The 12,949-nt window shown below is 62.5% G+C and overlaps 1 protein-coding gene across 1 annotated transcript in view; it reads left to right on the forward strand.

The window, feature by feature from the left end:
• SFSWAP (splicing factor SWAP) overlaps nucleotides 1-10,575 on the forward strand; it is a 30,726-nt gene extending 20,151 nt beyond the window's left edge. The window contains 6 exon segments of the mRNA XM_080650118.1: nucleotides 589-779; nucleotides 3,139-3,404; nucleotides 5,761-5,886; nucleotides 9,419-9,583; nucleotides 9,971-10,043; nucleotides 10,330-10,575. Coding sequence (XP_080506244.1) covers nucleotides 589-779; nucleotides 3,139-3,404; nucleotides 5,761-5,886; nucleotides 9,419-9,583; nucleotides 9,971-10,043; nucleotides 10,330-10,395 — 887 coding nt within the window. The 3' untranslated portion in view covers nucleotides 10,396-10,575.
• The last annotated feature ends 2,374 nt before the right edge of the window (nucleotides 10,576-12,949 follow it).

Below are 12,949 nucleotides of genomic sequence, written 5' to 3' on the forward strand. Positions count from 1 at the left end.
GGAGCGTGGAAGGAGGAGGGGGAGACGGTGTGAGAGAGACCATGGAGTGGTTGCCTCCCGCACGTGCCCCCAGGGCCCGGGAGGAGCCTACAACCGAGGTGCGTGCCCTTGACTGGAATCAAACCCAGGACCCTTCAGTCCTCGGGCCGACGCTCTACCCACTGGGCCACACGGTGTGTTAAACTTGGTGGCTGATCTGCTGAGCTGGCAGTGCTGAGGCTGCCGCCAGGTCGCAGCCTCTGGGACCCGAGCCGCTGGGAGGTGGGGATGCTTCGAGCCGTGGACAGCTCTCTCTCAGCCTCGGAGCAGGCGGGCAGGTTCCCACTCCAGCCGTCCTGTGTGGAAGCCCACCCACCATCTGACTTTGGTTTTGAAAGTGAAACCTAAAAAGGCTGCTAATAAGCATAACTAACCCTTTCGAAATCCACTGGGTCTGAATTGTTTGCCTATCCTGAAATTTCTCTCTCGCTCCTCTTTTAAAATAACTGCTGTGGTTGGTGGCCCTTCTCCCGCTGTGGCAATTAAGAGCAGGGTCTTCAGAGAATGCTGCTGGCTCAACGTCGCTCTCTCCTCTGTCTCTTCCTTCAGCAAAGCAAAAGCTGGAGGACCGCCTGGCCGCTGCCGCCAGGGAGAAGCTGGCCCAGGCGTCCAAGGAGTCGAAGGAGAAGCAGCTGCAAGCAGAGCGGAAGCGGAAAGCCGCTCTGTTTCTGCAAACCTTGAAAAATCCAGCGCCAGAAGCCGAGCTCGGGAAGGTCGAGGAGAGTCCTTTCCCTGTAGAGGTGAGGCCGCGATGGTCCGCGTCCGCGCTGGGTGCGGCCAGTGAGGCCTGAGTGTGGGCTCCCCGGCCTCAGTGGGCTCCGTCACTGTCAGAGACCCGGCTTCGGGCCTGGGCCGTGGGGCTCTGCTTTGTGGCTCCCTCGCAGCCCCTGCCACCGCGCTCCCGCAGGTCCTCACGCAGGGGCCGGGGCAGTGTCCCCGCTGCAGTCAAAGCAGACCTCCCGCTCCTTCCTGAGTGGTGCTCTTTGCTGGTCAGAGACTGCAGGCTGTGACCTGCCCCTCCTCCCCGGAGCCCCCTCCTCCCCGGAGCCCCTCCCCCACGTCGGCAACCGCCTTCCCTCCTGGGCAAGGGCCTGCACTCGCTGCTGTAACTGTGTCCCGTCCCTGAGAGCCGGCCCTGGGAAGCGCGCTCTGCTGCACGGGGCCGGTTGGTTTCTTCCGGGGAGAGCAGCCTCGTGGTTCAGGCGTGCAGCGCTCTGAGGCTGAGTCGGCTTTCTCGTCTCAGGGTCGCTCTGAGACTCTCAGAAGTCCTAGCTGGAGTGGGAGGGAGAGCAGCGAGTGGTGTGAGGGCCTGTCTGGGGGCTGTGCTGTGGGCCCTGCTGAGCCCCACCCACGGGGTCTGCGGGCTCTGTGCTCCTTGAGGCACATCCAGGGCTGAACGTGGCTGGTCTGCCCACAGCAGAGGTGCGTGGAGAGGCACGTGGGGCCGTCCCCCGACTCTGGGAAGACCTCCCGGCCAGGAGGTTAAGTCGGAGCCGCTCATGGGGTCACTGACATACTGTGGCGGAGAAGGAGGGAGCACAGAGCCCTGGCCGGTGCTCAGTGGTAGAGCGTCAGCCGGAGCACCAAAGTGTCGCAAGTTCGAATCCTGCTCCGGGGCACGTCCCTGGGTTGCAGGTCCCATCCTCAGCCCCAGTCGGGGTACGTGTGGGAGACAGCCAGTCGATGTGTCTCTCACACTGATGTTTCTCTTTGGCCCCTGCCCCCTTCCACGCTCTAAAAATCAGTGGAGAAAGTGTCTCCGTGTGAGGACTAACCAAACAGAGGAGCCGAGCATAAGGCACGTCCGCTGTTCTGGCTGCCGCTGCAGGAATTACATCACAGCCTGAGCGCGGGGTGCGGCCACTTTCTTTCTTTACTGCGCCCATGTCAGGCGTGCGGTGAGTGAAGGGCTTAATTAAAGATATCTGCCGCATAGAGGCCTCACCGGCTATGTCACGGCCGCACCTGTCTTTCCCGGGCGACTGTGTTTTCATGAGCGCTCAGTCCCCACCAGAACCAGCCATCGTCAGCCCTGCGTCCCCCACGCTGCTGCGTCCCCTGCCGCGGCCCCGGGGCCCCGTCCTTGTGGGCACGGCAGGCTGCTCCCCGTCGCCGCTGTGTGCGTCTCCACCTCTCGTGTTCAGCGAGTGTTGTGCGTCTGAGACGCAGGCCTGAGTGTTTATGCCTCTTGTTTAAATCACGGGGTCGCTCCTGCTGGGCGTCTAGCGGGGGAGATTGTCGCTACCGAACGATTTCAGCAGGAACGCGTGCCACCAGCAGACGGTGATAAATGCCTTTAATTGCTTTGAGGCAAAAACACGGGAATTAAATTGGCAGTTGTCACAAATGAGGTTCACACTTGACAGTACTCCAGCCTAAAGCAGCTTCTGAGATGGTGTCCTGGCTCCTCCAGTGTCGGGTGCAGGGCCCCCCGCGGGCCCCAGCACACGGCAGTGTTTCAGCCTGCAGAGCGACTGAGGCGTGGGGGGTCAGCCCCCATTTTTGCTGGGCGTGTGTTCTTATTCCAAATGGAGAGAAACCAGAGGTTTCTCGGTGTTGTGATTGGGCCCTCGGGGTGTGCGTGGAGGCCATGAATGGGAATGGGATTGCCTGTGGGGCCTGGCTGGTGTCCTGCTGTGAGAGCCCACGTGACCCAGGGCGGCCGCAGGAGGAGGGGCTCCAGGGAGTGCCCGGGCTGGTCACCCTGCGGCAGCTGAGTGAGCTGGGTCTGTTTGGCCACAGTTACCAGCTTCGAGTTTCTCTTTCGAAGTCCTTTTCCGAGCAGCACAGACACCCGTAAGCACCAGTGCTGGGGTTTGAGGAGTCTCTTTTTGGTGCAAAGTCACAGTTATGTATGAAAGGGCGAGTGTGCTCTTCGCTAGCACAGTGTCTGTTCATCAGGCCCAGCCGCCGTGGCTGACGGGCGGGGAGGGGTCCTTGCGGGTCTGGGAGCGTCTGTTCCCGGGAGGCCTGCCTGTTTCAGCCGCGTGGAGAGGCGTGGGCCTCTGAGGTGTTGCTGCGTCGCTGGTGCGAGGGCCTCGGGGCAGTTGTGTGAAGAGACATTTTCAAATGCCACCTTGTCTTTGCTTCTGTCCCCAGGAAGCCAGCCCTGTGGCCTGCCCGCTGCTGAGTGGGGGTCGGCCTCTGCCGACTGTGGACGTTAAACCCCCGGAAGGGCCCTCGAGCAAAAGCAGAGACCCTCCTCGCGGAGAAGAGAAAGAGAAGAAGAAGAAGAAGCACAAAAAACGGTCTCGGACGCGGTCGCGCTCCCCCAAGTACCACCCGTCATCCAAGTCCCGGTCTCGGTCCCACTCGAAGGCGAAGCACTCGCTCCCCAGTGCCTACCGCACCGCGCGGCGCTCCAGGTGGGTGTGCGTGTGTGTGTGTGTGCGTGTGTGCGGGTACACGTGCGTGTCTGTGTGTGTCTGTGTGGGTACACGTGCGTGTCTGTGTGTGTCTGTGTGGGTACACAGGCGTGTCTGTGGGGGTGCATGTGCGTGTCTGTATGTCTGTGGAGGTGCATGTGTGTGTCTGTGTCTGTGCGTGTCTGTGTGGAGGTGCACGTGCGTGTCTGTGTGTCTGTGTGTGTGTGGGGGGGGGGGGGTGCATCCTGCAGGCCCAGATAAGAGCTCTTGAAAATATTTGGATGCCCTGGCTGGGGGCTCTATTAGTCGGGGTGCATGCGGGAGGGTCACATTGATGCTTCTCTCCTCCTTTTCTCTCTAAAAAAAAAATCAATAAAAACCTCCTCAGGTGAGGATTTAAAAAAAGAAAGTATTTTTTTATTTTTTACTTAACTCTAAACCTCACCAGCTACCGGCAGGTTTTTAAGTAGATTTATCAAATTCTAACACACGGCCATGGGCTGACTGTGAAACGCCCGGGGCTGGGGTTTGTGTTCAAGGCGTGGACTTCCCTCGCGCCCCCCCATGCCTGTGGGTGTGACGGTCAGGGCAGCGGAGCCTGTGCGGTGTCCTCCCATCTGCTTCTCACGGAGCCGGGTTTGAAAGAGCAGCCGCGCCTGGCGTCTGAGGCCGCAGAAGCCCTTCCTGAGGGGCCAGGGAGCGCGCCCGGCAGAGCAGGCTTGTTTGTTTTCAAGCAGCGGCCTCAGGGCTGAGCGAGACGGTGTCCGGCTCCAAACTTTGGGGCGCCCGCCCGGTGACGGCCTTTCTCCGGTGGCTGTGGGTCCTCTCCCGCGGGAAATGCAGGTTGAAGCTCTGTGCTTGGGCACCGCTGCCCGTCAGCGTGTTTAAGGGCTCGTCCGACATCACATCCCGTGGTGGACACGGCAGTGTCGGCCTCGGGCCTCCTGGCGGGGACTGGCCCGGAGCTCCCACCTGCCTGCGGCCCAGGCACAGCGGGATGTCAGCTCCGCGTAAACCCGCCGCTGCCCGCGGTGGAGGCCTCTCCTGGGGCAGGAGCTCCGCGTTCACGTCGCCAGCCCCGGGGTCTGTGGGCCCAGCACTGCCGGGGGCGCTGCGTCATGTCCGTTAGGAACGTGCAGGTGTCAAGGCGAGCGTGCTTCCTGGCGCCGAGTTCGCTGTGGAAGTCCCAGGGGTGGTGGGGTGGGGGAGGCCCGCGGTGCCAGAGCTCTCCTCGGGGTTCTGGTCCCACCAGCCCAGCCCATGTCATTGTGAGTGTGGAGTGTGCCTGGGTCACAGATCCCGCCCCCCCGTCCCCGGGACACAGCTCGCGCCCGTCACAGCCACAGAGCAGGCAAAAAGGCAGCACCTGGTAAAGCAGCTGCCCTCCCCTTTGTGACCCGTTACGTAATCCTAGCAAAGGCGGTGGGGGGGCCGGGGGGGGGGGGACACAGGGCCTTTGGGAAGCAGCTCTGCGGGGGCGGGGAGTGACTGGGAGTGTGGTCACACGCTGGTCTTCAGGCAACATTGTGTTGTTTTGAGCGTTTTATTGTAATTAAAATGATTTTATGTAGGATTTTTTAAACTGGCAAAATCAAACTGCTCTTGATTGTTTTTTGAGTGGGTTGTCATAGAAACAGAACAAAAGAAACGGGGTGTTTTTTTCCAGATTTCTGCATATTGCAGGTCTTCCCAAAACAGTAATTTCACAGAATGAACAAAACACTAGATGAAGGATCCTGGGCCCATCATTAAAGGACCCTCCGTTAAGGACCGTGACCCTGTGGGGGGTCTCGAGTGGGAGTCGCTGGGCCTGGCGCGCGTGTGGGTCCTGTCCCTGCAGGGCGGGGGGGCCCTGCGGGCACGTGAAAGGGCGGATGGACTGTTGATGGGGTTGCATCGCGATGCCGTCACTGCGAATCACTTAGCCTACGTCACCGCGAGGCCAGAAGGCATGGCTGAGTCGGACGGGGTGGGCGGAGGCGTGGGCTTCCTGCTGGGGACCACGCAGCCTTGGGCCTGGCTACCTGAGCTCAGGCCACGCCCCCTTGCGGCCCAGTGTCCCTGTTGCCATGGCGCGCTGGGATTTCCCGGCCTGGCTTTGGTAGAGCAGCGGGAGCAGAAGTGAGACAGGCAGAGCAGCGGCGCAGTGAGCTGTGTGCTGGGTATCGTTGAGCGTCGCCGAGGCAGGTGCTCTGGGACGGGAGACAGTGTCCTGGCAGAGCGGTGAGCGGGGCGGGCCTCCGGCAGGACTGACAGGCGCCCATCGCCTGCACCCTGGGCCGAGGTCCATCGCCGCCTCGGCAGACGGACGCCTGCGGCCAGCCAGCAGGACTGAGGTGCCTGTTCCTCTGCCCAGGTCCCGGTCCCGGTCCCCGCGGAGAAGAGCTCACTCTCCTGAGAGACGGAGGGAAGAAAGAAGCGTGCCCACCGCCTACCGTGTGAGCAACAGCCCCGGCGTCAGCAGGAAGCGGACCCGCTCCAGGTAGGCAGCTGGGGCTGTGGGAGGGCCTCGCTCTGAAACAGGCTGCAGGTCCTGGGAAGCTGCTGCGTTGGCGAACGCCAGGCCCCTCGCAGCCCTTCTTCCTGTGGGACACGGAGCGCGGGGCCTCCCGCCCTGCCCAGGTCACCTGTCCCGGCACCTGCCCTGCGCCCGTTGCCCCTCAGGAGCACACACGTACCTTTACTGTTGACAAGGAAGATCGGAGGTTCGAGTCCCGAGTAAATCCCAGCAGGTGACTGACCAGGCCGGGCCGCAGCTCCCAGCACAGGGCCCAGAGCAGGGGAAGGGCCTGTCCTGCCCCAGACCGCCAGCAGAGGCCTGTCCTGCCCCAGACCGCCAGCAGAGGCCTGTCCTGCCCCAGACCGCCAGCGGAGGCCTGTCCTGCCCCAGACCGCCAGCAGAGGCCTGTCCTGCCCTGACCGCCAGCAGAGGCCTGTCCTGCCCTGACCGCCAGCAGAGGCCTGTCCTGCCCCAGACCGCCAGCAGAGGCCTGTCCTGCCCTGACCGCCAGCAGAGGCCTGTCCTGCCCTGACCGCCAGCAGAGGCCTGTCTTCGCTGAGGAGAGCGAGCGAGGAGGCCGGCGCTCTTGTCTGAAAGTGGAAGCCGTGGCTGGTGCACCTGGTCTGGGCCTCTGGCACCCTCAAGCAGGTCCCAACTCTCCCGCCCAGGCGTCTCCGGGGCACTGAGGGCTGACCTCACGCTGGAAGCCCAGGCACCGCCACTGACTGGACAAGACACCTCGGCATCTGCCCATCCAGGCCTGGGACCCAGCTGGGCTCCCGTGCCTGCCACTTGGCCAACGGCGCATCGGACCCGTGCCGCCCAGTGGGTGCTGGCTCCCGCGTGCTTTTTCACTTGGCGAGTGAGGTCCTCCTCTGTCCTGCTGGGCGTGGCGCAGCCCCCAGCTCGGGCGGGTGGGCGGGAGCGTCGTGGTCCCGGGGACGGCTCTCTGGGAAAGGCAAGGTGAGACCGTGCCTCGGAGCCGCCGTTTGGTGTTACTTGCTCATCGAGTGCGAGTCAGGACCCACGGGGTCCCAGACCTTCCAGAGCACGGATCCCACTTCCGAGCGTGAAGCTCACTGCCTGGGACAGAAGACGCCGCCGCCACCGGCCTGTCCGCGGGGACCTGGGCGAGCAGCCTCAGGCCCTCCCCCCCGAAGCTGCCGTTCTCACAGGCCTCGCTCACAAGAACGTCCCTGAGACCCGGCGAGAGCTGAGGTCCATTAATTGACAAGTGTGACCTCTGAAATGTTATTCCTGAAGCAGGTCGCTGTTCAGCATTTGGAATGTGTCATCACCTTTGGCATGTGTAAAGGGCACGGTCCGAAGTTAACTCCTGTAGCAGAAGCGCTCTCCTGGCAGCAGAGTCTGCCTTCGCCCTCGGATTAAGAGAAGTGGGAGAGGACGGGGTCACGCTGGGCAGCGCTGGACTTGCCTTCTCGGGGACGTGGCAGTCGCGGGACAGCGGGGCCAGGGCTCGGCAGTCATTCTCGTCGGCGCTGCCTCCAGCACGGAGCCGCCACGTGTCTGACTCGGGTCCCCTCTCCACGTGGCAGGAGTATTAAAGTCCACAAACAGATATCTGGGAAATCCCCAAATATTTGGAAGTGAACACATTTTTAATTACTTGAAGGTCAAAGAAGAAATCACAAGAGAAAGTAGAAAATATTTTTTATTTCAGAGAGGGAGAGAGAATCATGGATCGGCTGCCTCCTGCACGCCCCCCACTGCGGATCGAGCCTGCAACCCAGGCATGTGCCCGTGACTGAAATCGAACCCAGGACCCTTCAGTCTGCAGGCCGATGCTCTATCCACTGAGCCACACCAGCCAGGGCTAGAAATAGTTTGAAGTTAATAATGGAACATTCCTGTCCGGGGGAGCTGTGCTGAGAAGGGAGGTCGGAGCTTTACGTGTTTGCGTTGGGAAAGGAAGGTCTGAAAACAGCGACCCCTCTTCTGCCCGAGGAAGCCAGAGAGGAACACGTTAACCACAGACGCGAGGAAACAGTAAGGATCAGAAATCAGCCGAACACGGGCCAGCGGGGAAAACAGTAAAAGCAGAAGCGGGTCTTTGAAAAGGGCCCCAAACGGACAAGTCTTTGTTTGGCTTGATCGAGAGTGAAGGGCCTTGCAGACATTGCTGATAAGGAAGTAAAATGTTGTTTGGCCCATGGACTGAAGGGTCCTGGGTTCGATTCCGGTCAAGGGCCCTGGTCCAGTGGGAGGCAGGTGTCCCTGTGTGACGGGCACTGGGCCAGGAGAGCAGGCAGAAGGAATGACAGCCCAGAGGTGGAGAGGGAACGGTGGGCTTCACATAGACACGTTTACACACGTGTGTCCTGTGTGCTCGCCCGGAGCATCTGAAGAGCCACGTTAGAGACGGTGCCGTTCACAGCGGTGCCGTCGCAGACGCCTCACGGTGAGGGAGAGCGTGTGAGCCCTCGGCGCTGACAAGCACTTCAAGTGGAATTTAAGGAACTTCATAGATGCGGGGAGAGTCCCGTTCCCATGACGACAGATCCGGCTTCCCCGTCGGAATGCCACAGGCTCTTTGTCGAGGTTGCCACTGGAACCCTGGTGCGTGTGCAGGAATGCGAGGCCTGGAGGCCGGGACCGGCCTGGACCAGAGCGGAGCTGGAGACAGTGAGGCCGGGGCCAGCGGGAGGAGAGCCTGCCCCGCGGACGGCTCCGCACGGAGCCTGCCCGCTCAGCGCCGAGCCTGCGCCACTTCCACGTCTGGGTCAGGGCCGGGCGCCACGCTCCACGCGATCCTGGCACTGCCGGTGCCCACGCCTGCCGGTGCCCAAGAGCAGCACCAGCCCTGCGGGAGGGTGGCCGGTGGGCGTGGACACGTGACAGGGCGCCTGCCCGGCACTGCTGGCGGTGGGGGGCCGCGTGCAGGGCGGGAGCCACACCCAGGGACAGGGCACTGCTCTGGGGACGGTGCCACGCTGAGCCCTGGAGGGGCCAGGCGGTGGTGACCTGGGTGCTGGACAGCGCCCCAGCTCTGAGGGCGTGTTCCCAAGTCTCTGAGCAGACGCTGCACAAAATGGGGTGGGGGTGGGGGTGGGGCTCCTAAGAGGCAGGTGGTGGTCTCTTGGGGATGGGAGACCAGGAAGGGCTCGGTGCCCTTGGGACCTTGTTTCTTTCCTGGTCCTTCCTGGGTGGGGTGGGGGTGGGGGGAGGCTGCAGGCAGAGGGCGGGGTCGGCGGTGGGAGGTGGAGGTGATGCTGAGCCAGGCGACTCGGGGCGATGACAGGTGCGTGACGAGCCCGCGGGGGGCTGGGGGCTGGGGGTGGGCGGTGCCCGTCTTCATAGCTGCGCTTCCTGTGGTAAATTCTCCAGGCGGCGCAGGTGAGCGGCAGGTGTGCCTCCTGGGGTCCGCCCGGAGAGCGCTGACGGGCGAGTGGGACCGACCCTGCGGGGCCGGCTGCGCCCTCAGCCTGTGCCGCTGTGAAAGGGAACGGCCGGCTGCCCGTGGCCAACACCACCCTCCTTCCTGCCTTCCTTCCAGAAGCCCCCACGAGAAGAAGAAGAAGCGGCGCTCACGGTCGCGGACCAAGTCCAAGGCCGAGTCCCGCTCGGCATCCCCCAGCAAGCAGGCCCCGCGCCGGCACTCCGCCCACTCGGCCAGCATCTCTCCTGTGGAGAGTCGGGGCTCCAGCCAGGAGCGCTCCAGGTAACCCCCGCCCCGCCCCCGCCCCTCTACCCACCCTCCCGCAGCAGTGACAGAGGTGGGTGGGCCGCCCGCATCCACAGGACGATCACAGTCCTCAGACGCGGGGGGGGGGGGGGGCGCTTCCCGCTGGTCCGCAGGGTGGGCACAGCGCGCCCCATGCCTCAGCCCCCGTCACCCTGTCCGCACTGGGCGTCTGGGCGGGGCCCACGCACACACCCCTCACTCCACACCTCAGGCCGCGGTGATGCCTGTGTCCACGCTGGTGTCGCGGGCTTGGGCAGCCAGCAGCGCCCATGGTGTCCCGGCCCCGAGGGTGGCTCTGAGGGCGGCCTGGGCTGGCTCTCGCTTGGCGTCTGGGTGCCTGACGCTCTGACCCGTGTGCCTCAGGGGCGTGTCTCAGGAGAAGGAGGGGCACATCTCCTCGGCCATCGTGTCTTCTGTGCAGAGCAAGATCACGCAGGTGAGCGGGTGTCTGCCGTCTCCCATTCTCCTCTCGCCGGGCTGGGGGTGTCTGCCTCGCCGGGGGGCACGTGTCCCCAAATCTCCCTTTTCTGGGGCCACCTCAGTTCCCGGGATCCCCAGGTGACCTGGCAGCCTGCCGCCTGCACTGGGAGGCGCTCGGCCACACCCACCTTCCAGGCCGACCTCGGTGTCGGCCCACCGGCTTCCATAAATCGCTTCCCGCCCGCTGGCCCACCTCCGGGGCTCAGCGCAGCTCCCAGGAGTCCCTGTCTCTCCTCCCACAGGACCTCATGGCCAAAGTCCGCGCGATGCTCGCCGCCTCCAAAAACATGCAGACCAGCGCCTCCTGAGACGCCGCCCCACCCCCCCCCCGGGCGTCCGTGGACAGGGGTGGGTTTTGTAAATGCATTTTTATGACAATTTCAGTTTAAGGTTTTTGACCAGCAGTCTCTTACCTGTATATTTGTAAATAATATCATGTTTCTGTGAAAATGTATTACCAATAAAATGCGAAGAAAACACCTTTTCTAGCTACGGACTGGCGGCTCCTTTTTTGTGTGGCTGTGTGCACACGTGTCGTCTGTCACTGGACCCACACGCCATCACGTGTGCACACCGTGGTGTGTGTCCAGCAGGTGGGTTCACTGGCTCAGGGCCCCGGCTGGGGTGCGTTCATGCCGGTTCAGCCGCTGAGCAGAGGTCAGGTGGCTCCAGGAGGTCACGGTTCGATTCCCAGTGAGGGCACATGCCCAGGTTGTGGGCTCCCTCCCCAGTGGGGGGCGGGGTAGGGGTGCGTGTGGCAGGCGGCGACCAAGCGATGGTTTTCCTCATTTCTCTCCCTTCCTCTCTGAAACCAATACAAACACATTTAAAAAAAAACAAAAGGAATCACTGCTCTTGCTTCTCTAGTGGACACGGCCCTCCAGGAGCCACGGGCCCCGGCCAGCACCGCCACGCACGTGGCCCTGGGCAGCACGTGAGCAGTTTCTGATCTTCTTTACTGTCGCGACGTGCGCTCGCCTTCCCGTGTGAAGACGGCGTGCTTTTCTAGGGCGCACGCCAAGAACGCTGGGCCCTGGAAAACGCACCTTTTAAATTTTAATCGGTTCCCCAGTGGCCTGCGAGCGAGGCCGTACCAGCTGGTCCCGCCCCCGCAGCAGGGCCCTCACTCCCGTGCCCTCCCCGCGGGCACGTGCCACACGCCTTCTCCACCAGCGCCCATCGGAGGGAGCAAAGCAGCCTCCTCGGGGCTTGGCTTCTGGCCACGTTCAAACCCCAGAATTCAGTGCTGGCTCGAAGGGGACACAGCCTGGCGCCACAGTCCCACCACGAGTGGTTCGTCCTCGGCTCCCGCACCCTCACCGGCCTGCTCCGGGCCTCTCTGGGAGAACCCTGACTGTAGGCCCTTGCTATGTCTATTTGTTTTGTTTTCTTAATCCTCATCCAAGGATATTTTTCCATTGATTTTTAGAGAGAATGGGAGGGACAGAGAGAGAAACACCGACGTGAGAGAAACTCCTCGATGGGCTGCCTCCTGCACACCCACATACCAGGGCTGGGGACAGAGCCTGCAACCGAGGCACATGTCCTCGACTGGAATTGAACCTGGGACCCTTCGGGCCGCGGGCCAATGCCCTAACCACTGAGCCATCAGCCAGGGTGAGAGGCCCTTCCTATGTTGGTGACCCCAGGCCACTGTCACAGGCCACCTCTCGTCACCGCCCTTCCAGATTGGTCCAGCCACCGCGCCTCATACAGCCCCTCTGCCAGAGTCCCCTCTCCAGTCTCAGATGCGGGCAGAACTGGTCCACCGTGGGGTCAACCACTCGAGTGCCTCCCCAGGACTTTTTTTTTTTTTTTTAATATATTTTATTGATTTTTTACAGAGAGGAAGGGAGAGGGATAGAGAGTTAGAAACATCGATCAGCTGCCTCCTGCACACCCCCTACTGGGGATGTGCCCGCAACCCAGGTATATGACCTTGACCGGAATGGAACCCGGGACCCTTCAGTCCGCAGGCCGACGCTCTATCCACTGAGCCACACCGGTCAGGGCTCCCCTGGACTTCTTGATCCAGCCCTGCCTGCCACCCACCTCCCTGCCTCAGACCTCAGCACCTCCACTTCCTTTTTGTAAAAAATATTTTTATTGATATCAGAGAGGGAGCGAAACATCAGTGATGAGGGGGAACCATGGATCTGCTGCCTCCTGCACGCCCCCTACTGGGTGGGGATGGAGCCTGCAACCCCGGCCTGTGCCCTGACCTCCTGGTTCAGAGGTCAGCGCTCAACCACTGAGCCAGGCCCTCAGGGCCCTCCACTTCCTTTTGAGCCAACCCCGCCTTCCCAGGCCAGTGCACAGAGTGGGGCTCACTGCCGTCTCCCCCCCACCCCCACAACCGACCCAATGACAGAGGGCCCTGGGCCTGCGGCTGGGAAACCCTGTGCGATGCTTGCCGAGTGGCGCTGAGTGGATGCGGAGGCCCAGGCTCTGGGAGTGACAGGCACAGGACGAGCGGGGGTGGGTGGGGTGGAGTGGGGCGTGAGGAGGGGGGACTCTGCCTGGAACCCAGCACTCAGCCCCTCCGATTGGGAGGCAGTGGAAGGGCCTGGGCCTCAGTTTCCCTGTCTGCAGGATGGGACTTCAGTCCTAACACCCCAGCTGTGACCACGGGGTGAAGGGGGAGAGAGGGAGCCGTAGGAGCCCTGGCAGGGACCGAAACCCAGTGGGAGGGTGGGTCTGCATAGGAACGTGGCAACCCCGCACGGCCTGCCCCTGACCCTGCGCTCCGTGACCTCCAGCAAGTTCCTTCACTTCTCCGGGCCTCCGCTTCCCCGTTGGAAACGGGAATCGCCGTTTTCATGAGATGTTGTGAGACGTGAATGCGATTCTATACATACGGGA

Source organism: Plecotus auritus, assembly GCF_963455305.1.
Source record: "Plecotus auritus genome assembly, chromosome: 13".
In the NCBI taxonomy this organism is placed as follows: domain Eukaryota; kingdom Metazoa; phylum Chordata; class Mammalia; order Chiroptera; family Vespertilionidae; genus Plecotus; species Plecotus auritus.